Source organism: Bremia lactucae, linkage group LG10 (genome assembly GCF_004359215.1).
Source record: "Bremia lactucae strain SF5 linkage group LG10, whole genome shotgun sequence".
NCBI lineage: Eukaryota > Oomycota > Peronosporomycetes > Peronosporales > Peronosporaceae > Bremia > Bremia lactucae.
In genome coordinates this window covers 4,797,566-4,823,815 of record NC_090619.1, presented here as the reverse complement: position 1 = coordinate 4,823,815, position 26,250 = coordinate 4,797,566, and the positions used below count along the sequence as shown (strand labels likewise).

Sequence of the window (26,250 nt, the reverse complement as noted above, 5' to 3'; positions counted from 1 at the left end):
AGCATCGATGCGTAATGGCACGAGGCGTGAGTACCAATCTGGCTTGTTAGTCGCTCAAGCGACTGTGAAGGAATTTGATGAGCCATGGTCAATTTTATTTGACTCAGGAGCGTCTTGTAATCATGTTCGACGTATTTCCCTTAAGGAAAACCAACAATACGTTGAGGCACACAAAGCGCATCAAAGTGATACAATCTCTGTTCGCTTAGCGACTGGGACTCGCGCACTGTTCCTTAAGTTCCGTTGAACTTAGGTTTAAAGTTTCTGGACTTTGATATAATGGAACGCTGTCTCGTCCTTGGTTTGGATTCGAGATATGATCACATCTTTGATATGTCCTGGCTTGAACGTCATGAGCCATGGATCGATTGGATGTCTAAGACCTTTGGCACAACGCGAAATGTTCCTAGCAGAGTTTTGGAGAATCATGAACCTATCTTTCCTGGGCAACAAAAGCGCTATTGGCGCGAATCATTGACTGAAACAATGCTTTAGACATTGAAATGTTTGAGTCAATAAACTCCAATGTTTAAAACGTTAATTTTGAGGCCGAATCAGAAAAAGGAGGTGGAACGGCACATAGTCCGTTGAGTGGCACTCGTTGTAATAACGGTTCAGGGAATGCCGAAAACATTGCAGGTCTAAGGCCGAGTTATAAAGGGTGAAATGTCCCTGATATACGTGGAGTGGTACGTATAAGTCCACCGAGTGTGGTCAGCCGAGGTGACATTGTCAGTAGTGACCCTGATGGCGACTCGCCAGGGCATTTCGGGTCCAACCCTTCTAATGCACGTGAAGTCACACGTAAACGGTCGCTGGCGATGGAAGTTGAGATTCCCAACTCCTTGTCGGATGTCGAATTAAACACCAGCTCTGGTATATATCCAATACAGGCAGAAAAAATTAGGGACGTGAATGTCTCGGCCTCTCAGAGGCGCGATGTCTCTACTCCGAGCCAGTGAAGACGCGAAGCGTCCATGCCCTCACAAAAAGATACGAGCGAGTAATTGCATACGCTTGTAAATGGTGTAACCGTAAATATCGAGGGAGAAGTAAGACCTCATAATCCGGCCGGCGTGATAACGCATCAGCCAAAGCATTCTGCTTGCTAGGCTTATACATCACCTCGAAGTTGTATTCGGCGAAAAAGGATAGCCNTGAGCCATGAGAGAAGTTTGGATGGGCAATAATGCGCCATCATCCTTCCTCATGAGCTCGTTGTCCGCATCACTACTATGAGGTGACGGCAACGGTGTCGACTGATTGTAGTCGACAATGAGCGACGGATCAACATCCTCACTGTTAATGTGGGATGGAACCTTTAGCCCTGTTAACGCGACAGCCGCAGTGGCTGTCGGCATTCCGACTAAGGCATTAGACGCGGCCGGCAAATTAACGCGGCGCATTCGCTTAATGCGAGGTTAAGTGGGCGTCTTCGCAAACGACCCACCAACGTGGCTCCTTTTAGGTGGCATCTTGGGCGCCGTGTATGGAAACACGTGCGCTAGAGTGATCGAGTGAACTAGCGGCGCGTAAATTTGATCGCAGTTCCTCTCTCCTCTTTGATGAATTTAAAAATGTAAATTCACTCTTAAAGAGGGGGATGGTGTAAGGGCAAAAGTTCCCTAATGTTACACAGTCCCCGTTAAGTACACTTGGTGTACTCAAGGGGTTGGTCAATTACTAAATAATAGTTATTAGACCCAGCACTCGGGTGTGGTGCACATTTGTGACCAACCTTTGTGTATGTGATGCACATGGGTGCAATCACATTAGGAGGGATGACGCCCAGCATCATCCGTGATGACGGCTAGCGTCATCCGTTACGCGAGGTATCTACAAAGATACGCTCGCAATACATACTTAATATTATCTATAGAGATAACATTTCAATTGCTAAAAATAGGTATTTGTATTTAATTCTATTAAATATCAATCAGTCTTAAAACTACTTCCTACTTGGTAAGTGCGCACGAGGAGACGGATTACCGTTCCCGTGACAACACTTAACCAGAGTACTTAGTGTGTTGGGTGGAGTCGCTTACGCGCCCACTACAACTACCTCACTGCACGCAAAAGAAACAGGATAAACCGCTTCCTCGCTGTGCTAGGGTGTGTGTCTAAGTAGAGCGTGGCCGCATTACGACGTGCCCGCCTACAAAAGGTGGCTATGGTCATTTTGAAGCTCAGAGGTAGAGCCATTAAGTTGCCCACGAGTTGAGAACTCTCATTGCATCTTTGCGTCAAGACCTGGTGCAAGAAGCAATTGTCGTAACAGTCTTTATGGGAGGGTGTCAATGAGGGCGTTGCCCGGACGGAATTATTTCGATCCCAGCCTGCTACTTTTGAAGAGGCAGTTGCCATTGCGCTACGCGCTGAGTTCGACTTTAAGTCTGCTCGTGTTAGCACGCTGTTTGCCGCACAAGATTTGGAGCACATCGATATCGTCTTATAGACCGGATCTCATGGACCTAAGCCTCGTTGAGGAAGGAAAAGAAGCACTTCAAGCTATGGAATAGCATAAGTACATCCGTAGATGTTATATGTGCGGAAGCACGAAACAATTACGTCCGGCCTGCCCCCAACGTAATACGCGTAAAGCTCGAATACCTCAGATCTGGTGCGGTGCAAGAAAACTTTGATTATCAGTAGGTGCGGGGAATCTTAGTGGAAAAGACCTATGTGAGATTAAACAGGGCCTAGCATCGATGCGTAATGGCACGAGGCGTGAGTACCAATCTGGCTTGTTAGTCGCTCAAGCGACTGTGAAGGAATTTGATGAGCCATGGTCAATTTTATTTGACTCAGGAGCGTCTTGTAATCATGTTCGACGTATTTCCCTTAAGGAAAACCAACAATACGTTGAGGCACACAAAGCGCATCAAAGTGATACAATCTCTGTTCGCTTAGCGACTGGGACTCGCGCACTGTTCCTTAAGTTCCGTTGAACTTAGGTTTAAAGTTTCTGGACTTTGATATAATGGAACGCTGTCTCGTCCTTGGTTTGGATTCGAGATATGATCACATCTTTGATATGTCCTGGCTTGAACGTCATGAGCCATGGATCGATTGGATGTCTAAGACCTTTGGCACAACGCGAAATGTTCCTAGCAGAGTTTTGGAGAATCATGAACCTATCTTTCCTGGGCAACAAAAGCGCTATTGGCGCGAATCATTGACTGAAACAATGCTTTAGACATTGAAATGTTTGAGTCAATAAACTCCAATGTTTAAAACGTTAATTTTGAGGCCGAATCAGAAAAAGGAGGTGGAACGGCACATAGTCCGTTGAGTGGCACTCGTTGTAATAACGGTTCAGGGAATGCCGAAAACATTGCAGGTCTAAGGCCGAGTTATAAAGGGTGAAATGTCCCTGATATACGTGGAGTGGTACGTATAAGTCCACCGAGTGTGGTCAGCCGAGGTGACATTGTCAGTAGTGACCCTGATGGCGACTCGCCAGGGCATTTCGGGTCCAACCCTTCTAATGCACGTGAAGTCACACGTAAACGGTCGCTGGCGATGGAAGTTGAGATTCCCAACTCCTTGTCGGATGTCGAATTAAACACCAGCTCTGGTATATATCCAATACAGGCAGAAAAAATTAGGGACGTGAATGTCTCGGCCTCTCAGAGGCGCGATGTCTCTACTCCGAGCCAGTGAAGACGCGAAGCGTCCATGCCCTCACAAAAAGATACGAGCGAGTAATTGCATACGCTTGTAAATGGTGTAACCGTAAATATCGAGGGAGAAGTAAGACCTCATAATCCGGCCGGCGTGATAACGCATCAGCCAAAGCATTCTGCTTGCTAGGCTTATACATCACCTCGAAGTTGTATTCGGCGAAAAAGGATAGCCACCGAGCCATATTTGTGAGAGATGGGGCGACTAAGTCGCAGTGCGTGACGACGCGTGACTATTCCGCCCTCTTCGAGGTTATGCACAGACTTATTTTTCGACATTTTTGTCCATAGTTGTGCGGAGCAGGGTCAGTCGGATATAAAAACATTTACACCATTGCGAGCAGTGCTCGAGTGTATGCGCACAAATAAATTGTATGCCAATGCATCTAAATGCATTTTTGGCGCAGAAGAAATTCCCTTCTTAGGGTGCTTTATTGGGAAGCAAGGCCTTGGAGCGGACCCCGCTAAGGTTAAGGTATAATCCATAGTAGATTCGTCGGTACCTAAGAACCCAAAGGATTTGCGTAAGTGGACGGGTCTCGCCAATTATCACAACAACGATTCTCCAACCGATGTGTGCCCCATTACACCCTCCCCTTCAGACTATTTGCACCGAGTGACATCATTCGCTTCATTTCCTCTTTGAGGTTGGAACCTAAACAGCCAACCGTTTAGTTGTGTTTTGCTTCCTTTTGTCCCATGACAATCAAGCGTGAGTCACGGACTCTTAGCACCTTCCTCGACGATGAGGGAATGGTGGGACAATGAAAGTCACACTCCATCGGAGGATCAAAGAGCGTCGCTCTTATACGCCTTCTCGCGACGATGACCGTCCCAGAACGTGGTGCCGCCGGTGTCTAAACTGCATTGCGCAGGACGCAGGACTCTGTGTCCAACATTATCACAAATCCGCACAATGAAGAGCAAGAGCGGGCAATCCTCATAGAGGAACAACTTGCCGTGGAGCTGCAGAGATAGCGATAGCTAAAGCTCACAGTGAGTACCGATTCACTCCACTTAGTGTGAAAGAGCATCAAAGAGATCACGGGTCACCGCTTGGCCATCTGAATCTCCGTCCCACGGCGAGGACGCCGGAGGAGCTCGCTGCTCGCTGCGCTCTTCATATCGGATACTTTACGCCAAAGGTAATGACGTGAAGTCAGTATCTGACGCGTTAGCGTGATCAGGTTCGTGGGGCTTCGGTGACTTCAACGAGAGAGAATTTCGATCGTTTTGTTTCCAAACGAATCATTAAGCGAAAACGATGCTTCGTTTGGGAACTGGGTCCATCGGACCAGCCGCCTCCGCAATATTTGGAATATTACAGAGTCTGCGGATGCTATTGATATTCGCTCTTCTCGATAATATTGGCTAATGTTCATTTAGAACGGAAGCTTTGCTTCGATTTCGCCAAGCTTTAGGCAAAAGGCCAGTTACGTTCGGCATTTATGCCACAATACGAGGATAGGTGTAGCCAATATTTCAGTGCTTCGGTTGACCGACCCCAGCCACTTCACCAGATACTGGTATTGGCCCTTACGACGGTGTCACTTTAAAAGTTTCTTCACGTAAAACTGAAGGTTTCCTTGCGCATCAAGCAGCGCGAGAGGGGGAGGCGAAATATCGACGGAAGCATTTTATGCCCTAAATCACGAGGTGCAGCTTCTTCGCGAGAGCCTTTCTCGGGTTAAAAAACTTTCGAGGCTGTTTAAAACCGTCTTTTAATGCTATAATGTCAGCAATCTCGCTCGATGGCTAGTTGGACATCCTGGTGCGGATGCAGCATTCTGCGGCCTGGCCGTCTTTTTTGGCGCAAGCGCCTCCAAGTCTATGTCCACCGCGGACCATCCGCCGACCGATGGTCAAGTATGTCAATCGCGTCATTGAAGACGTTTTATGCAGTGTGTGTGCTCAGACACCAATGAGCTGAAGCTCAATGCTCCCAATTGTGGAATTTGCGTTAAATAACGCTGTCCATGCCTCTACAGGCTACATTTCGTTCTATGTCAACGGTCCCACCCACCCATGCGCTCCGTTAACGATACCACTGCGAGACTCATGGCTTGGTGGGAAGAATTAGCCGAAAGGCTTGCTTACAAAAGCCCTATTACCATTCGGAAACAAGCAAGCGAGTTTATCGTGACGCAATTTAGTGTCTTAAGACATGTACGTGACACGATGGCTGATTGCGAAGTCAAACAAAAAGAACAAGCAGATGCCAAAGGCAGAAGCTGTACAAATATTTATATGATTGGAGACCAATTATGTATGCTCTTGTCAGATTCAGAGTTCATCTGCTAGGCTCTGAGCCGTTTGTGTATTGTTAAACGCTTAAGAATTTGCTACTCATTTGGTTTCCGCGGTCTTCAAGACCAAATTGCGCCGGCGCTTTATGGGGCAATTTACGGTGGTGGCCAATAAGGGCCTAGCCTACACGCTAAACCTTCCTAGTAAGCTGCGTACACACCCAGTGTTCTACGTCGGCTTGCTTAAGCCATATCAGAACCGTTCCCATGTGTCCAATGTGGTGCCAAGCACTCAGAAAATTGATTTGCAGAATTTACTCGTGAGACGGACCAGTATCGTATGTCTGATAGAAGATTCGGTACCTCAAAACCTCAACATGAGGAACAACGACGCGCGGAGGATCCGCAGCGTCCATGCAATAAGCAACAGGTCGTTATCGATAGAAAAATGATGTGACCTTGCACGCAAATGTGTTGACAATTTAAAACCCGATTCAGTGCTCTTTAGAGCTCGTAGCAGAGCTACACATTGTTCATCCGTGGCGTAAGCCGAACGGATTAATTCAGTAATAGGCAACATGATAGTCGTTAAATAAGAGCCTTGCGGTAATCCCTTCATTTCATGCTCTTTCAGACTACACGAAATGTATACTGATGAGTGCGGCCAAGCCTTAAAGGCTGGCGACTTATCTGAGATGGTGGTTTTTCGACCAACGATTGAATTAAACTCATCGTCGCTACTGAACGAAGCTGACCTGAAGGATACAAAAGCTGCACTTAGTGCGCGGAGTGGATCATCAATCCCTAAAGATCCTACGGATCCATTCTATTACTTGGTTAAGGAATTCCAAGATGTGGTTGTACCAATCCACCATCTGTTTTAACCCCGGTAGAGGTGTCCGTCATGAAATTGACTTGATTTCGGGAACCAAATACCAAATACTATGTCACACGACATTGGCCTTCACCAAACAGATAGTGTGAGGTCCTTGACGATGTCTTCCGTGCTAAGCACGAGACTGGAATGATACGAGAGAGAAAATCTTCCCATTCGATGCCGAAATTTTGTTTCAAAAAGCCAAATGGTAAATGGCGCATTGTTCATGCTTGTAATAAGCTCAATGCTGCCACTATACCAGCACAAATCCCCATTCCTAGAAAGGATGTTCTTCTGAATAACATAGTGGGATGTACAATGTACAGTGCAATTGACTTAGTCGATGGTTATTACCAACTGTTCATGCGAGCTAGCGACATCCCGCTTACAGCGTAGCACCCTAGGCGGTATGCTATGGGAGTGGTTGGTTTGACACAAGGATTTTCCAACGCCCCGGCAACATTTAATTGTTAGTGACGCCGATTTTGGGGGCTTTAGTACCAACAAGAGGCAAAATTTAATTGTCTTTTTACAAGTAATAATACAGCTTTAGAATTATGTATCATAGCTATCTAAAGAAATTAAAAAGCTTCACATCAGCTTGACCAAAAACATGACTTCTGTATTACTTAACGAATCTTTTGGGTCTGAGCTGTGGTGCGACGACAATTGTAATTTTAATCTACACGTTCCGGGAATCACCCTCTACACCAAATCTATATAAAATCTACATCTAATTCAACAAATTTAATCAAACAGTACTCACGCTCGAGGTCACTTTTGCTTCGCTATCAGCAAGATAATTTTTAAGGTGATGAGGTTAACCTCATCACCACCTGGGGCAGTTAAACACAATGTGTTTAGTTTTAGTTTTATTTACAAGGCTACGTAAAAGCAACACCAAACCCTATTGAGCTGATAATGTATATGATACGGCATCAGAAAATAAAAGGCATTCGAATAAAATTAGCAAGACAAGTACTCCAACTTTAAATTTGCAATATCCAGCGCAGGTGAAAGCAACAGCTCAAGAACTTCGAATCTACACCTTGGTCGACATTTGTTTACCTTCTCATAGTGGTAAGACTTTTCATTTGAAACAATTGTTAGTTTCTTTCTTAATTTTTCGTCGGCATGGTTTAGTCTTCACTATAAATTAAATACGTAAAGACGACATTTCGTTGCAACCTAAAAGCTAATGGCCTGTTCTGACTCAGTGCAATGGCCACACTTCTAAAGAACGATGAACGCTAACAATGCGAGATTATATCAAGTATTGCAGACGCATTTCGTTTGAGACCCACCGCAAGGTTTTCCGAAAAAGCTTCGCTTTTAGAGGTAAGGGAGGAGATGCAGTAGCAAATGTATCGCGATTTTGAGTCGCAATTGACGATCGTATCATTGTCGAGATGAGATTTATTCACATGTGTACAGGCAGAACGGTGTCGTCAAATGCAGAGCCATACTCATTGAAGATTTACAATGTAACGAGGGTACAATCGAACCGCATCTTAATCTACGCTTCAAGTTCGCGACTTTGTATGGGATCACGGCACCGACATTTCTGTGCTGCACCTTTTGTTGCATCAAACGTGAATTTTCTCGCAACTTGACCGAAAGATGCGACATAGACTCGCGTAAAGTCATTTTGTGAGTATTGAAATACTACAAGACGATGCAAAAGTGTGTAACTCGCTGCTTGGGTAAATTTTATATAAAAAAAAAAACATAACCGTAGATTGTGGTACGTTCGTCCCTATCCGTGTACACCACACCAACAGCCAGTTGAGGGAGAGAATCAAGCGAATAGCTCCGTTTTGTCTCTTGCATTCTCCTCGTCACTCGTCGCGTGACGATGGAAACCGCAACACCACCCGGTAGACTGAGTTTTTTGTAATCACTTGACGGCAAATGGACGTATGTAAAGCTAATCTCTTGGAATCGCTTATAAAGGAACAGTGGATGGCGTCGTACCCGTTCGCGCGAATAGCAAGAAGCCGTCACCTGCGGACTTTATGTTTGGTGCCACACTAGGAGAAGGCGCGTATGCTCGAGTGCGTACTTTCAAGTGTTTTGCATGCAGCGTGGAATATCTTTGTGATTGATGCTATGGTTTGGCGTTTTGCAGGTGGTGCATGCGCGCATGAAGGAGACTGGTGTCGAATACGCCGTAAAGATTATGGAAAAGCGCTTTATCCGAAAAGAAAAGAAGGTCAAGTTCGTCATGATGGAGCGCAAAGTTTTTTCCAAGATTTCGCATGATCGTGTGGTTAAACTCTTTTTCACGTTCCAGGTAAAGTTTAAAACACAGTACGGAATGGTTACGGTTGCGGCACTTCTTTTAACTTATACCGTTTTAAACCAATATTATGTTACGTATATATTGTTTTAAACGTGTTGTTTTGAAAATGGGCAGGATCATAGTTATCTTTATATGGTCATGGAGCTATGCCGAGGTGGCGAGTTGCTCGATGTGATTACGTACGCAGTGTGTTTTAAACCGCTTTTCACAACAGAACGTACCTCCAACTGGATTGTTTCCAAACTGTTTTTTATGTCTATTTATACTAGGAAACATCATAAAGAACAAGTTGCTGCAAATCGTCCAGACCATGCGTGCTCACTCGAGCTCAGTCGATACTATATTGCCGAAATAGTCGTAGCATTGGAATATTTGCACAAAAATGGCGTGATTCATCGTGATTTAAAACCCGAGAATATTCTCATTAGTGGCGATGGCCACTTGAAAGTCACGGATTTTGGCACGGCAAAAGATGAGACGGAAGAAAGTCGTCATAATACCTTTTGTGGCACCGCTGAATACGTGTCTCCGGAAGTCTTGCGTGATCAGGAAGCTTCTCGTGGCTGTGATTTGTGGGCAATGGCGTGCATGGTGTTTCAATTACTCGTTGGACGACCACTGTTTCGAGCCGAGAATGAATATCTCACGTTTCAGCAAATTTTAAACCATCCTGCCGAAGAATTTGCATACCCTTGTGGCTTTCCGCCAGTTGCACAGGATTTAATTGATCGGATTTTACTGCAGGATCCAAGTAAGCGTCTTGGAGCGGGTACGGATGAAGACGGCATGGGGTACAAAGCTTTGAAGGCCCATTTGTTCTTTGAAGGCATTGATTGGGACATGGTTGGGAGTGCCCAGCCACTGTATATGCCCGAAATTGGTCGACTTCCACCAACTGATTATGTAAAGCTTGCGTACAAAACGGTGACTTGAGGGAGGCTTACTTTAATTTTTTTGCTTGTTAGGATGGTGCAAAAGAGGATTGGCTCTTTGCAGGTGTCGCTACGGAGCTTCAGGTGTCATCGGGACTCGTTCTGGATCCTTTGCCTTCCGCGTATGTGAAGGAGTATTGTATTGTCGTCTTGATGGGTTGTACAAATTGTAGTAACGCTTTGAAATGAATTGATTTTTTGATTAAATAGAGCGGAACATGTTGATGTCGTCGAAGTGGCACGACAGAAAGCAGCCATTCCACCTGCAATGCGACGTACGAGTTCGCTTTGGAATCGGTTTTTGCTGGATGACGAATTGATTAAAATGGGCGGGCTCATTAGCAAGCGAAAAGGCTTGTTTTCCAAGAAACGACAATTAATTCTAACATCCAAGCCCCGTTTGATTTACATTGATCCGATTCGAATGCGACAAAAGGGAGAGATTCCGTGGTCGGACAATCTTTATGTGAATTCCAAGAGCGCCACTGCTTTTGACGTCGTCACGGTACGAAGTTATGCTCGATGATGGGTTTTTGTGTGTGTGTGACATGATGTTACTCCTTTGTGGTTACAATTTAAAAATGTGTAGCCAAATCGGGTGTATCATTTAAACGATCTTGTAAATGGGTCGAAAAAGTGGATCGAAGCTATTAATGCTGCCCTTGTGCATCGAATGTAACAAAAGGATTCTTTGGATCTTGTCACGATGTCGCGAGAAATGTGCGTCAATGGTCTCAACATGTGAATTTGTCGCTGCTTCGACCAGTGTAACTTCATCATCACCAATTTCTCGCCAAGTTTAGCAATGCAACACCAAAGACACTTTTTTCTGTTTGAACTGGTCTATGTTTATGTGTGTCACGCTAAACAATGATACACATTTTACAAAATTGGACAATACCGACAAAAGTACTACTTGCATAGCCCCAAACGAAACCATAGTTTTAATCCGTCACTTAATAAAACTTTTTCTGTTTACAACTACTCGTCATCTTCGTCCGCGTCGTTCCCTCCATCGTGAATGTTAAAGTAACGAAGCTCGTACGTGCTCTTGTTGGAAGCAATGACATGCAAATAGTCACGCAATTGCTGTTTCTTCAAGTACTTCTTGGTCAAGTACTTGAGGTAACGCTTGCTGAACGGAGGCACCGCCACAATTTGAAGTTTGTTCTTTTCGCGTGTAATCTTAATCGATTCACCAAGAACGCCCGTCTTTCCGCCGACTTTAATGCGATCATGCAGAAACTTCTCGAACGAAGCAGGATCCAGGACGTGGTCGTCTACAGGAATCGTACAATCGATCGTGAACTTTAGCAGCTGCTTCTTGCTGACCTTCTTTCCCTTAGTCTGCGGTATCGACAATTAGTGGCGTTAGACATGACACGGATTGTCTGTGACGAGGATCTAAAGTCAGCCAATCGCATTCAAGTCCTTCTTGCACCAAGAAAACAGTTTTGTTCCAATGAAAATGCGTGGCGGCCAACATGAATACGTTAGCCACCCACAGAGAAGGAAACTCTGTTTGCCCGAGCAGAGAAGATGACTCTGCAGCTAAGCAACTCATCTACTCGCCCCAAGAGAGGGTACAATGAACAGAACTTACAACTGGAGCCATGGCGTCGATCGAAATGGGTTATTCGAGTTGTTGAAGGAATGGCACATTACAAGACTCGCACATGAAAATGCATTATGATTGGCTAGAAATAGGTACCCTAGAATCACTGGCTCAGAGCTGCTCGACACCAAATCAAACCCTTTTCCATTGGTAGATACCCGTAAAAACATTATAAAGAGATGTACTCTTGTAGAGGGTCAAGTAGCGATTGGTTCCGTGGCAATTGCATGAGCAGTTCTCCGTCTCTAACGACCTCCATCTTGTATCTGGTTGACTCGAACAAAGAAAACCTTAAATTGATTCAAGGTGCAATACTCGTTTTTCTTGAATGACTACAAGATGGAGTTTTTGTATGCTAACACGGTGATGATAGATGCGTTACATTGCTGCATACTTACTCGCTGTTCTCGGAGGCCACCCCAGCCCCAGTGAGCAAGAAGTCGAGCGCATTTTAAATGCGGCTGGCGTCGAAGTCGACAAAGCCCGCGTGACGGCCGTCGTGAAGGCTATGGAGGGCAAGACCACCGAGGAAGTGATTGCTGCAGGCAGTGAGAAGCTGGCTAAGTTTGGCTCGGGTGCGGCTGCAGCTGCGCCTACAGCTGGTGGTGGTGCTGGTGAAGAAACAAAGGATTCTAAGGCCGATGACCTGGCGGAGGAAGAGGAAGTTGACATGGGTGCCGGCAATATGTTTGGTGATGATGACGATTACTAAACAGTCTGTAGATTGTATCAGCTTCAGTCAGATTTTCTTCGTGCTGAAGTAACAAATTAAATCATTGGATAAAATGTTGCATGGTATTTTTTGGATGTCCATGATAGAAAACTCCTGATTTAATTTTAGAACGGAAAAAGTCAGACGCCCGTCAGGGCTGCAGCAATTTGTGGAAAATTAGGTTTATTTTTGTCTAGATCCGGCATAGGATCAAAAGTCCCTACGTAGCGAACAAGTTAGTTTTCCGTCAATGTACCCTTATAATGCAATTGTCATCCAAGAGGCGATGAACTAGACCATAAAAATGTCCGAGCTTTGTTATGCAGTGGTGTTGAGAAAAAATGTTCTTCTCGTATCCCGCATAACCATTAAAGTCCTGTCCACAGCATCGTCTCCTAGAATATTGAATTGCAAGCCTTTAAAACAGCAGGTGCAATACTGTAAAAGCGACCTTTCCGACCTTGAATAGGACTTGAAAATCGCGTGCCATCTTTTTGATTTTGTATATGGATGTCCTTGCAAAGCGGAATCTCGTCATGATCGCGTCGTTTGCCAAAAAATGTGAATAAAAAATATTCAATTTCGGCGAAATATTTTTCTAAGCTTCGACTTTTATCTTGATGGCAGGTATGTTTTGCAGCTTTGCCAGAAACTGATTTTCTAGGGAGATAGATACAAGAGACTACCAATGCAATTCCTGGTATAGTTACGTCAATACCGAGGAAGCCGCACCTTGCGGACACGAAATTGGCTGCGCGTTAATCTTGTACAATTCTAAATGAATTATAAAAAGATTTTTCTTGAGCGTTAAGAATTGCTTGGCTTTCCATTCGTGGCGTGAGCTCATTGAAAGGATCAGTTCTGACTCTTGATCGGTGAGGTGTAATTGAGTCACACGGGCTATTATCCGGGTTGTATAGTATTCTAGGCAAGCACAATCGACAATCCAACCTGGAATAAGTCGAAACGTCACGTGTCGCTATTTGTTGTATGCAAGTTCTTTGCTTTTGGCTATACAGCCTGCTCATTATAAAGAACATGGTCGGTGTAGCGTATATGTGGATGCTCGTTCAAAAGAATCGGTAATGTCCTTACCGAAAACTGCTGAGAACAAAATTCTGAATTCATCGCGAGGCTCGTGTGCATGTATCAGAATTAGACGATAAAAATGCTTCGCGGGCGCAATTTTGTTGGAGACAAAGAGATATGATAAGTTTGCCTTCAGTAAAATAATTGTATTGTACAATATTTGCGATGTTAAAACCAAAAAGGTGTCCAATCTCTATAAAAATAATATTGTCGTGACGCCTTCTTCTAATATACTGTTTTTCCATAATTCGCGCAAAATTTGCAGCTCGACACCTTTCCAGTTTAAAGTTATTTTCTACATCGCTTTCTTCACCGCGATGCGAGGGATGAGGAAGAGGTCAAACAGTAATTGACATGAAAACTTAATACAAACCTCAGGGGTTTCAGACCTGATCTCGCATCGCCATGTCACAATAAGACTTGAAAATTTTAAATGCAGATCGCAAGACATGCTCTTTGATGCTCTTGTCTGGCAAAAACCTAAGCGGTCCGTATATTATTTGCCGATCACCTCAAACGTGGGTCCAGAACATACGGACAAGCACTGCGTAGTTGACCTTCTATTGAAAACGTATTTCTACTGTTATGATCGTCGCAATCGAGACCACAGCGTTAGGTGCAAGTCTCTCCGAAGCCCATCTCAAGCGAATTCATCTGAATCAGGCCTTCTGTCTCTTGAGCCCGTGTCTGTTCTATGTGCTCCGCACACCTTTTGACTTAAATTTGTATGATATCATTAGTGTATACAAAAATAAAGCTCATGAATTCTTCTAAAGTAAAACAAAAGAAACTTTTTTTTTTTATCTCATTGCAATGGGTCCGTCATTCGCCGTCCTACCAAATATGACTTCCATCTTCCCTCTACCCGACGACTACTTCCCTTTACTACCACTAAGCAAGAAGGAAGCACAGCGTTACCTTGAATGGGGCAATTCGCTCTTGCAAGCGACAATCGATGCGTACCATCGCGACCAATTCGATTCCCTCGAGGTTCGAGAACGACAGTGGAAGCCGATTAAGCAGAAAAACAACTTGACTGTCTACCGGCGACGTCAACACACAGCCAAAAGCGAGTATCGATACCTATGTACGGGTCACATTGACGGCACCCTCGACGAAGTCGTCATGGGTCGCTATGCCGACAATACGTACGACTTTCGACGGATCTCTGGCGTCTATCGCGAAGACCTCGTGGACTGTGCCGTCTTGGGAATCATTCACAATCGCAGTCCAAACGACCCGTTCTTTCTCTCGTGTTTTAAATGGATGACTGTCGAGTCCCCAGGCAAAGGCCTCGTTAAACAACGGGATGTGTGTTTTTATGAGCAAATGGGCATCACACGAGACCATAATGGCAAAGAAATAGGCTACACTTTAACTGAATCGGTTGATTTGCCCAATTGTCCACCGTTTCCCAATTGTGTGCGTGCAAAACTCTCCGTATGTTACTTGTATCAACACAATAAAAGCGGCGGCGTGGCCGTCTACATGCGAGGAAAGAATGACGCGGGTGGGAAGGTCATTGATTGGGTCGCCGACCTAAAGTCCGCGGAATTGTGGCTTCGAATCGATCGAGCTCGACCAGTGGCCCATGCAGTAATTGCAACCGTATTAATCGAAGCTGGCAAGTCCTTTCGACGTCCCGTGAATGTTCATGGCAAGTGCGAACTTTGTTTCACAAAAGCTTCGACTTTCTTAAGTTCGTCTAAAACTTGTGCGGTTTGTCGTCGACTCACGTGCTCCAATTGTGGCTTGAAAGTGCGCGTGTTAAGTACGCAGCACTTTACGGGGCCCGAATTTACACATTTTTGTAAGAAATGCGTACGTTTGATTCATCAAGTGGATTTACGAGCCCCCGAGAGTGTGCAGAACTTGGTAGAGTATGCTGCCAGGTCGTTATCCGAGGCAGCGCCGAGTGGAGTGCGAATTACCGCTGTGTCAAACGCTAGTAGTGGGGGCGAGGTAGCCACGACTCCCACCTGTGCTCCTCCTCTAGACGAATCGGAGCAGTACGCCGTACAAGCAGACGTACAAGATGCAATGCAGCGCCGTCAGTCGCTTTATCCACCGACAGGATATGATGAAATTGACTTTAAGCGTCGTGACTCGGAGATACCTCTACGAAACTCGATTGGTGTTATTCCGTACAAGTGATTCGTTTTAATGTTTTTTTTTATTAATGTTATAATTGTGATTTTTTCGACAAAATTTTACTATATTTGGTAAATGTATACCATCGAGCGGGACGCAATTCATTGATTCGGTTTTCTTTTACTAATTTGTCGAGGTGCTTGCGAATTGCTTGGCTGGCTGCCATAGATAAACTGTATGGCAATGGCTCGTAAAGTTGCTTGACGATTTCCCATACGGTTGCGTTTGGCTGATTTTTTAAAACTTGCAAGATTTCTTTCTCGCGTTCTTGTCGATGAGTACGATACTCTTGAATCTTCGCTGAAGCATCGAGGACTATCGGGCCATGGCCTGGATAAATGGTCGATGCCTTGTACCTGTCTAGCTTGGCTAATGATGCCATTAAATCGATGAGCGAGTCAAAGAGACAACTCCCAAAACCCAGGATGCAGTCACCCGAGAAAAGAATTGGTCCACTCAACTCATCCATCGTATCGAGCACGAAGCAGACGTGGTCATTACAGTGTCCAGGAGTATATACTGTAGTCAATCGGCTTGTCGTACCAGGGACTAGAAACTCCTGTCCATCTTGTAATGACTGAATCCCCAATCGTCGACTTTCGTCATTTTTAAGACTTAGGCGTTTGTTTCCTTCATTCGTGACGTCGGGTAGATATTTCCACACTGTAATCGCTGGAAAGAGCATTTTTAATTGCAATAGGCCTCCAATGTGATCCAAGTGTCCATGAGTAACCAGTAGGTCCGTGATTTCGTGGATCTGATAGTGGTGACACACATCTCGTAACCTCGTTACAAACGTCGCATTGCCATCACTACAGTCAATCATCACTCGTCTCGATCCTTGCCCAACAATATAAACATTCGTTCCATTGAGGGTCATTCGACTTGGGTTATTGCCCAAGATTCGTACCACACTACCCGGTAGACAATCGACGTTCGGCATGCTTGGAAGACAGCGAGAGACCCCACAAAATCGCAAACACAACGAATGAAGCTGCACTTTCAAGCTAAAAGAAAGAAGCGTCCAAATAGAGACGTTAGCAAGCCCTTGACTACCGCGATAAAGCGTCAGCGGCCGTAGTAGCCACGCACAGGCAAAGATTCCACTGAATATTATTAAAATCCACATCAAATTCTGCGACGTGTGAAGAGTCCTCGTGTCACAAAAGTCATCGGATACTGCGACGTGTGAGAAGACCTTGTGTCACTAAAACGGAGTCCTACCAATCAATCCTCTTTTGGTGGTACGTAAAGGTCACAAAGACGACGACGACCTTGTCCCGAGTGCTTACGAGCCTACGGTCTAGTGTCATGGGCCGTAGTTTTAAGACTCGTGGAGGTAGTAATGGTGGACATCGTGGTGGAAGAGGACGTGGACGTGGTGGAAGAGGAAGAGGAGGGCGAGAACGTGGTGAACGCTACGACAGGCCGGACTTTCGAGCCACGGGCTACAACGACAGCGTCCCGTGCAGTGTAGACGAGTCCGACGTTGGGATTCAGTGTTTCTTACGACCTGAGATCCCTGGGTTTCATGGTTCGACCAAGCATCGTTTCTCCGACTTTGTCGTGCGAGAAGTGACATTAGATGGACGCGTTGTCACGCTCTCGGACGTCCCGCGGTTTACTCCCAATGTCAAACCATTACGAATCACGGAAGTCTTTAAGCTCCACGTTCTTGGATTCTTGCATGAGAAAACGACTACAAAGACGTCTCCTAGTTGGATAGAATTGTTTGTGAATAAAGTTGCAGGTCGATTGCTCGGGCTGTTTAATGCCAATAAACGTGCCATGCTAATGCGACAGAAGATGGAAAATATCGAGCAGCTCCAAGTGGCTATTGCACGCGTCTGTGGAACGGCATTAGCGGAGAAATTAAGAGAATTTGTACAAGATGTGATATTCACGCAAGAGAAAAAAGAAAAGCAGCAATCAAGCCAAGAAAAGAGTGAACAAAAGAATCCTGCGGATATTGAAACAAAGGAATGCGAGATGGTCTTTTATTTTCCACCACTGGAAGCCAAGGAGACGCGAACGGCTATTCACGATGCGGTGCGTCAATTTGGCAAGAATTTGATTGTGGCAGATACAACGAAAACACACGAAGGAGTGGCAGTGATTCGTGTTCGTCCGATGGCTGTGAATGGAAAGAAACGAAAGGATATGGACCCACGAAACGAGTCGACGAGTCGTCCAAATTGGCCAACGAATCGTCCCGAGTATCTTGAATTCGTGCTATACAAGCGCAATATGGAGACCAATAGTGTCATGCTCCAACTCGCCAAAGCCATGAATACGACCGTCTCGGCATTCACGTATGCAGGTACGAAAGACAAGCGTGGGATTACGACCCAGCGCTGCACCGTCTATCGCGTCACCAAAGAACAACTCGCGACGCTCAATCGATCGGGACGAGAACTCGATGCGTTTAATTTTCTTGTTGGCAATGCTACATATGTGCCCAAACGATTGCATCTTGGTGATTCACGTGGCAACCGTTTCTCACTTGCAATTCGAGATTTACCACATGACGAATTCCTTTCAACAAAGCAAATTCAGGACGCGATACGTAGTTGGCGAGATCACGGATTTATCAATTATTTCGGTCTCCAACGTTTTGGCACCAAATCCATTGCAACGCACGTAATTGGACGAGCAATCTTACAACGAAATTATCAAGGGGTTGTGGACTTGTTGCTGTCTCCTCAAGAAGGCGACGCGTCCTTGATTCGAAAAGCTCGTCAAGCATTTCAAGAAAATCACAATATTGAAGCAGCTCTTCAAGCGTTACCTCCATATCTTGTCGCGGAGCGTGCTTTGCTCCACGGAATGCAAACGCACGGTGCGACGGCGTATGCGTTGGCGATTCAAAGTATTCCACGCCATCTGCGTATGATGTATACACACGCGTACCAGAGCTACGTGTGGAACAAAGTGGCGAGTGAGCGTTTGAAGCACTTGTCACGAGAAGTACCGGTCGTAGGGGATTTGGTTATTCCACACGAGATTATCACGATCGATGTTGTCGAAGAAACGATCGTGGAGACAAACGACGAAGAGAGTGGTCGAATGACCAAGAAACCGCGAGGAAACACGGCATTGACACGTGGAGAGGAAAATGTTATTCTCGTGACACCAGAGAACGTAAGCCAGTATACCATCTACGACGTTGTGCTTCCGCTGCCTGGATATAGTGTCACATACCCCACGAATGCCATGAAAGAGCTATACGAAGAGATATTAAAAGCTGATGGGATTGACTTTTATACGCTGGAACGCGTGACGAATTCGGAATACCATCTTCCAGGCTCGTATCGTCATGTGCTTCGAAAACCTCAAGACGTGGCGTATAAAGTCAAACGGTTTAATGACTCGACGTTGCCTTTGCTAGAGACGGATGTCGATCATCTTTTGAATCGTCCAGTAAAAGTCTCGATTCCTGATGGTAAGTTTCGTGCCTTGTGTCTTGAGTTCCAATTGGGTCCGTCGTCGTACGCGACTATGGCAATTCGTGAGTTACTCAAGCAGAGCAGTAATCTTCATGTCCAGCTTCAATTAAAGCAAAAGTTAGAGGAAGAAAAAAGTACGTGAACATACAGAACAGACCCATAATTGGCTTTTTGCACAAGTGACTTGGTTTCGTTCTGTCGCAACTTAAATGCCGTCTTCCCACTCGTGTCGCTCAATTTTGCTGACAAATCGATTGCCTCCGCTGCGTACGAGCATCGTTAGTAGCTGCAGTACCTTAAAGACCACATACACACTTCGTACATGTTTTCTCTAGCAATACGCCAATAAAATTCCGGTCGAGTGCCTTCCATTGCTTGTGTTCGACTAAGCATTTGCACAAATTCTTCGTCGTGCGTAATGCAAACAAGCTGAAAATTTTGCTGCTGGGATCGCGCGTTTAAGATACTGCCACAAAAGATCATTCCAAATGCAGTTCATTGTCTTACAAAAAGAAGTCGAGAACAAAATAAATACTAAAACGTACTCGGTGATGGCTTGAGCCAGTCCAAATTTATTTTCCGTGTCAAGATTGGTCGTGGGTTCATCGAGTGCAAGAATTCCGCAGTTAAGACAAAACGTCTCGGCAAGAGCTAAGCGAATCACCAACGCTGCGAGGACTTTTTGCCCTGCACTGCATCGACCTCGCATTTCAATGGCAGCCCCTGCTTTGTTCATCATTACGCGATAGTCATAGGACCGTGCAGCTTTCGACACGGCACCGTCCTGCTGTCCACTCACCAACTCAATCGTGTCAATATCTTGGCCCTTGTACGTCATTTGCCATAACGAGCGGATTATTGTATTGATCTCGTCCACTTTTTTCGAGTGATATTGCAACAACGATTCGTCCAGAGCTTTGTAGTACCGATCTAAGTCCGCTACAGCCATCTGCGTCGTCTCAAATTGAATGAGTTTCTGTCGATACTTTTCATCCACATCTTTTAACGCCGGTTTAAGCAACTGAGCTTTGCATTCTCGTATATTCTCCATCAATTGCTGCCGTTTTCCCTTCATCACGGCAGATAAATGCTCTGCAGCATTCAATGCAGCGCTTGCGGACGCCACTCGATCATTGACATCTTTGAGAGGTGGTAAATGACCGATACGATCTCCAAGGTCCTGCACTTCACGGCGTATTGTGGTCAATTCCTTTTCAAGGTCACGATAATCGAGATTGTCTTGAATCTGTCGCTTGACAATTTCATTCTCACTTAAATTCTTTTCAGCCATCTTCATCTGTGGCGCGAGATTCTCCAGACTTGTAATCGTAGTGTCCTCGCGCTGTTTTAATTGTAAGATCTGATTGTTTAACGTTTGTGCTTGCTGTTCCAAAACATCCACTTCATTCTCTAAAACCTGGCGGCACTTTGCATGAAACACTTGCAAGTCTCCTTGACACTCTTGCAGCTCCGATCGCTGGACTCGTAAGGCTTCACGTGCTTCCGTACGTCGCATCTCACGCTCAGTGCTTTTATCTCGAACGAGACGTTCCAGTTCGGGCTCGGCCTTTTTCAACTGGATGCATGTGTCTTTTAACGCCTTTTCTTGCTCGCGCAATTGACTCTGCTTCTCCATGGCGTCGTCATATTCCTTTCGCTGGGTCTCCAATTGCAATTTTTCTTCCTTTCGACGGTGCACATCGTTTTGCAATTGTTGTAATACGTCATTAATGTGTTCCAAATCTTTTTGCTTGAGCTGTAACTGACGATTCAGTTCTTGGACTTGACTCTGTTTCGCATCTTTCTCAGCTTCCACGTCCGATAAGGAGTAACCGCTGCTTCCTTGACTTCTTCTCATACGCTCCTCTTCCTTTGTAATGGCCACGTCAGAATGGTGCAGCTCGTCAGCAAACTTACATAAGTTTTCCAACTCGAACTTGACCGTTCTAGCGTCTTCAAACTGTTCCTGGGCACGAACAAACGCAGCTTTTTTGTCTTGCACGTCACTTTCGAGAGCTTTCTGTGCAGCATAAATTGCTTCTAGCTCTTGAGCTTTGGCAGGAATCGCAGTCTCGAGGTCCATCCACTTTCGCCAGCTTGGCATTCTTCTCTTTATGTCCGTGAGAATCGCAAGCCACGACGCTTCAACCTCGGCTGCCTTCTTAATCTTTTCAGCAACCTTCTTGTCATCGGCTTTTTCACTCAAGATACTATTAAAAGCCTGTTCTTCTTCACGCGTCATGTCACGTTCACACAGTGGACAGCAGTGGTCTTTCAATCCTTTTTTCTTGTAAATATTGAGAAATAAAACCATATTTTTCCGACGAACAACTTTGTCCTTGGCATCCGCGTACGCAACTTCCGCTTTCTTTAAACCAAGTTCTGCACTTTTTAAATCATGACCAGGAAGCACTTTATCCAATAATGGTTTCAAAGTCGTCATCTCGTGTCTCTCGAGCTGATTCTTCTGATATCGCAGCGAATGTAATTCCTTTTCTGTCAGCTTTGACGACGTTGTGTTTTCCATCAAAACGTGTTCAGCGAAAGCTTGCTCTCTTTTTGTAGCTTCGACGACAAGCTTACGTTCGTCAATACGACTAGCGATTAAATCAATGGACGTCTTTAAAGACTGTGCATCAGTCGGATTGTCAATTCCTTCAAAATTATCTTCGATATCGGCCATTTTTTCATGCAACGTCGTCTGAAAAAGGTCTTGTTTCTTGCGATGCTCGCTGCGTTTCACCTCAATTGCTGTATTTTCACGAGCGTACAGACGCAGTTGCTCAACTTTTTTTCTCAACTCATCCACCTGTCGATTAAGATCATTCATTTGGACATTGTATCCATAAATCTCATTCTTCAAAGCCACGACATCATGCTTTGCTTTGTAATTAACCAACGTTTTCGCAGCGTCGGACACAAGGGAGCTCATTTCATCGGCTTCACGCTGGGAATGAAGCCCAGCACCTCCTAACTCCCTCAGTCGATTCACAATTTGTTTCTTCTCGTGATTCAAAGTTGCAAGTTTCTCACTTTTAACAGCCAAGTCATTCTTTAACTGCTTTACCTGGGAAGTGACTTCCGACAATTCCGTCGTCGCCTTTTCCTCTTCCTGTCGCTGCTGGGCATCCAAAGTATTCACGGCATTTTGTTTCTCCACAACAACGTCTTGAAATGCAGTCAAGTAGCTTGAAATTTCATCCGATTGCGACCCCAATGGTTGCAAATGGAAGCGATACTTGATGCTAAGCTTCGACGCCGAGTCAATAAGATCCGCGACCAATTTCTCGTAAGTATCAATATTTGTCTCGACGCGCGCTTTCGCTGCACGCAACGCCACGTATTCTTCTTTCGCTTTTGTCTGTTCTTTCTTAAAACTCTCTTCTTGTGCTTGCAGCCTCGTAAATGTATCCCGATGTTGTTCAATAATTGCATCATAATCATTTAAAAACCCTTGCAAATCTTCGTCTGGATCACTCATAATCGTCTTGATTTTATTATACGCCGTTTCCATCCTCTCTTGCTTTTGGACGACCTCTTCCTGACGTCTTTCGAATACATTATGCAATTTCTTCACCTCTTCTTGCAATTCTTGCAACTCATCAACCGTTTCTTTTGCTTTTTGAATATTTTCACAAGCTTCTTCACCATTTTCCGTTGCTTCTTGCAATTTTTCCTTCGCTCGCTCAATTTGTTCACAAATCTCTTCTGCGGTTTTTCGATGCGTCGTCAAAACATCGAGATCCCGTTTATAATCTTTAACATCATCAAGTCGTGCTTTTTTTAATTTTCGAATGGCTTCGAGAGCTTTTGTATACCGTGCGGATTCAAAAATATAATCAAATCGTTTCTTAAGCTCGGCACCTTCACGTAATGGCCAATTTGATTCCTCTTGGTGACAAAAAATGACACTTTCCAGTATCGCTTTGGAAACTCCCAACATATCCGGAATGTGCTGGTCCAATTCGCCACATTTGTGATTTAGTGAAACTTTCTCGCCCAATTCATTCACGACGCGAATGACACCATCCAAGGCTTTAAACGTAATCGTCTTCTTCGTCTGTCGTACTTGGAACGTACGATGTACAAGCATGACTTTGCTTGCACGATTGCGGAAACGGAGACGAATACTTGCTTTCACTTCGTTCGTGCCTGCGATTTTGGGGTCGTGTACGAGACTTTGGCCACTTCGCGCACCTGGCGGGAGACCGCCCGTACACGCGAGCTTAAGACACTCAATGACGGTGGTCTTGCCACATCCATTATCACCCAAGAGGATCGTCAGAGGATGATAGAACTCGATGATTTCCTCGCGATTGGGACTGAAGCTCCGGATCCCACGGATCGAGAGCTTTTCGATGCTAGACATTAGCGCAATGAATGCGGAAGTGGAAAAAGAAAATGAACCTAAACGAAAAAGGGAAACGAACTTAATCGTAAATTTAAACCAAATTGCTTAGCTTTCTCTTTTCGACAAAAAAATTAAGCAACGATGCCGGAATTTGATGAGAAATAAAAATATGTGGAAATTTATTTCTTACTATGTAGTTGACACTTTTTTTAATTAGTTTCAAAATGTAAATGGGATAACACTTTGTTTGCTCACTTCATATGCATGGACAGCAGAAAAAAACAATCCATGCAGGTAGGTCTTTCGCTATGTAGCCACGAGAATGTAGAAGAAAAAGTTCTACCCACTGCGCCAATTGTAACAAGCAGTTGGTTTGTAATATGATTAATTCAGTAGATAGAAGATTTTTATGAGAGAACTTCATGTATTAATACTGTCTTGCTTTTCCCTATTCTAAAGCCATAGAATTAAACCTTCGTAGCTAAGTCTTCTTAGCTACAAAGAACCTTCCTCTGCACGTCGTATTCGAGGCACGAGTACTGCTGTCAGTACAAGCTAAAAGTGCCCCGTTACACGTTGTAGTACGTTCAAAGGCCTAGCAAGGCTCTCCACACGCGGAGGTGTTGAGATAATAGGGTGCCTAACAGTTAATACTGTTGAGATAGCAGCACGTCCTTCAAATTTACGGGAGGTCATTGATCATGAGCGATCGTCGTCGCGAAATAGCGGTGACGGTCGACAATGCTTCTCGTGACCAGTTGAAAAACTGTGCTCAAGTTGCGGTTGGTTAACTGGGGTAAGAACGGACACATCAGCCCCTCCAAAATAGGCTGGTGACAGCTCTTCAAAAAATCTCATTCTTGAGAGATGTAGTGGAACGTCTGAATCGTGAGAATCAGAATCTTTCCAAGACTGTCATGCTTTTTGCTCGGGACCATCAGGCTTTGACGGATGCCTTAGACCGTCCGACGGCTGTGCACAAGCACAAGCCAAATCGAAGTTCGAACACTCGAATAATTTGATTGGAACGAAAAAGGATGCTTGCTCATCCAAGGAAGTTTAATACGCATGTCTGTATGAGACAGTGCGAAAGTCCTAGATCGACTGGAGAGAGTCGGTCGTAGAGGATATCTGTGGATGCACTACCACAGCTAGGGGCAGTTGGAGAGGATACTCCACAATAAAAACTTGAGGGAATAAGTTCTTAATACTCTGACGGAATGAGTCCTCAGAATCCTGAAATTTCCAGGTACCTTTGAAAACAAGTTCTAACGAGGAAATTGAGACTTTGAATGTTTCAGTAAACAACGGATCAAGTGTAGGCTCTTATATACTTGATTTGATAGCACCTCCGAAATTAATTTCGAGATAAATTAATTGCGAACTCTAAACCCGAAACGGTTCTTGCGTGATCTGCGTAATGGCAAGTCAAGCAGATCTGTGTACTTGTCACAGATGATATATACGTGGCCGATATTCGGTCGACAATAGTATTTTCTGAGAAACAACGCGTTCTCAGCAGCTCATCGATGGACGAATGTTACCTCGATGAGAAGACTCGGATTGAACGGGTTTCACCTCCCAATCCTGGGAGTCTTTAAAGACAAACCCTTATACAAGGATCTGAAAGAATATAAAGGGTATCTTTCCTAAACAAGTACCGTGCGAGTTGACTAAGGATGAAGGCACTCGACACGAAATCTACCTAAATTCAGTTCAATTGCTGTGTCATGATGCAGTGGCCATTGCCTCGTAAGCAAGTATTGGCGATCGATAAATTCGTTGCCGATCGCTTAGCAGCGTGCCATGTGAGAAATTCAGCTCCCCCAATAGCTTTCCGACCTTCTTTGTGCGTAAAGCAACTATAATAAAGCAAAAGAAGGTACTGCTACAATTAAAAGAATTAAAGCGGAAATTGAGGTCCATATAATTTCAATTGTAGCCCCGTAGGAGGATAGCGGATTGTACATGCATTCAATAAATCGAACGCTGCAACGCTACCAGCTCAAACGCCGATACCACGAAAAAATGTTATGATTAATGGTATGTCAAAGTGTACTAAATTTTCGTCAATGGATCTGTTGACTGAAATATATCAGATCCTTCTGCGTGGAGAAGATATCCCGTTCACAGCAGTAAGCACTCCAAGCGGAATGGTATGGTAACTGTTAGTTATGTCACAGGGGCTTAGTAATGCCCCTGTGACTTTAACAGATGTGTAACCAATCTGCTAAGATCGATGCGGGATTTCGCATCGAGTTATTTTGATTACATCTTCGTTCATAGCAGAGTCATGAATGAATGAATGGAAATTCGGACGTTGAAGTACATCGTATTCACGTCCGACAGATTCTTACACTTATGGGTAAGCACAAGTTGCATGCAAATCTTAAGAAGTGTATGTTTGCTGCAAGCAAAATACCACTTCTTGGGTGCATCGTGGGTAAACACGGTGAACGCCCGGATCCGGAAACGATTAAGGCGATCATCGATTGGCCTGTGCCAGGCGATTAAAGGGAGAACTTCAAAGTTCCTCGGCTTAGCGGCGTATCTGCACAAGTACTCACGCAATTACGCCAAAATACAGAACATTTTTATTCTTTGTTGATTAAAACGTAAAAGGGTCATGGAACGCTGATTGTCAGCGTTCCAATATTAAGCGAAGTTTTTGAACTACCACTCCGTTTAACTCCAATATAAGCTTAAGAACTCCATGAGCCGCTGGATGTTGAGGACCAAAAAATTTGAGAAATTTATTTCAAAGAAATTTATTAAAGATTTTTGAGAATTTGATGCTATTGCTGACAAGCAGACCATTTCATGTTGTCTGTGATACCAGCGATTTT

General features: G+C 44.7%; 7 protein-coding genes across 7 annotated transcripts; 4 read left to right on the top strand and 3 right to left on the bottom strand.

Annotated features, from left to right (window-relative positions):
• Positions 1 to 8,657: 8,657 nt before the first annotated feature.
• Positions 8,658 to 11,610, top strand: CCR75_004387 (uncharacterized protein). Its single transcript, XM_067962473.1, has 8 exons — positions 8,658 to 8,683; positions 8,760 to 8,860; positions 8,935 to 9,099; positions 9,223 to 9,287; positions 9,378 to 10,032; positions 10,074 to 10,162; positions 10,251 to 10,545; positions 10,630 to 11,610. The coding sequence occupies exons 1-8, from the start codon at positions 8,662 to 8,664 to the stop codon at positions 10,717 to 10,719; spliced, it is 1,482 nt and encodes a 493-aa protein (XP_067818710.1). The 5' UTR covers positions 8,658 to 8,661; the 3' UTR covers positions 10,720 to 11,610.
• On the bottom strand, positions 11,022 to 11,655 carry CCR75_004388 (uncharacterized protein; the record flags this gene model as incomplete). Its single annotated transcript, XM_067962474.1, has 2 exons — positions 11,022 to 11,387; positions 11,644 to 11,655. 2 exons carry the CDS (start codon positions 11,653 to 11,655, stop codon positions 11,022 to 11,024), a joined length of 378 nt encoding a protein of 125 aa, XP_067818711.1.
• Positions 11,656 to 11,816: 161 nt separating this feature from the next.
• CCR75_004389 (uncharacterized protein) lies at positions 11,817 to 13,423 on the top strand. The gene is made up of 2 exons (XM_067962475.1): positions 11,817 to 11,961; positions 12,029 to 13,423. Exon 2 carries the CDS (start codon positions 12,029 to 12,031, stop codon positions 12,365 to 12,367), a length of 339 nt encoding a protein of 112 aa, XP_067818712.1. The 5' UTR covers positions 11,817 to 11,961; the 3' UTR covers positions 12,368 to 13,423.
• Positions 13,424 to 14,269: 846 nt separating this feature from the next.
• On the top strand, positions 14,270 to 15,610 carry CCR75_004390 (uncharacterized protein; the record flags this gene model as incomplete). The annotated part of the gene is made up of 1 exon (XM_067962476.1): positions 14,270 to 15,610. The coding sequence occupies one exon, from the start codon at positions 14,270 to 14,272 to the stop codon at positions 15,608 to 15,610; it is 1,341 nt and encodes a 446-aa protein (XP_067819035.1).
• A 28-nt stretch (positions 15,611 to 15,638) lies between these two features.
• CCR75_004391 (uncharacterized protein) lies at positions 15,639 to 16,550 on the bottom strand (the record flags this gene model as incomplete). The annotated part of the gene is made up of 1 exon (XM_067962477.1): positions 15,639 to 16,550. The coding sequence occupies one exon, from the start codon at positions 16,548 to 16,550 to the stop codon at positions 15,639 to 15,641; it is 912 nt and encodes a 303-aa protein (XP_067818951.1).
• A 305-nt stretch (positions 16,551 to 16,855) lies between these two features.
• CCR75_004392 (uncharacterized protein) lies at positions 16,856 to 23,422 on the bottom strand (the record flags this gene model as incomplete). The annotated part of the gene is made up of 3 exons (XM_067962478.1): positions 16,856 to 19,316; positions 19,376 to 19,519; positions 19,599 to 23,422. The coding sequence occupies 3 exons, from the start codon at positions 23,420 to 23,422 to the stop codon at positions 19,259 to 19,261; spliced, it is 4,026 nt and encodes a 1,341-aa protein (XP_067818950.1). The 3' UTR covers positions 16,856 to 19,258.
• CCR75_004393 (uncharacterized protein) lies at positions 16,919 to 19,195 on the top strand (the record flags this gene model as incomplete). The annotated part of the gene is made up of 1 exon (XM_067962479.1): positions 16,919 to 19,195. One exon carries the CDS (start codon positions 16,919 to 16,921, stop codon positions 19,193 to 19,195), a length of 2,277 nt encoding a protein of 758 aa, XP_067818949.1.
• Positions 23,423 to 26,250: the final 2,828 nt, after the last annotated feature.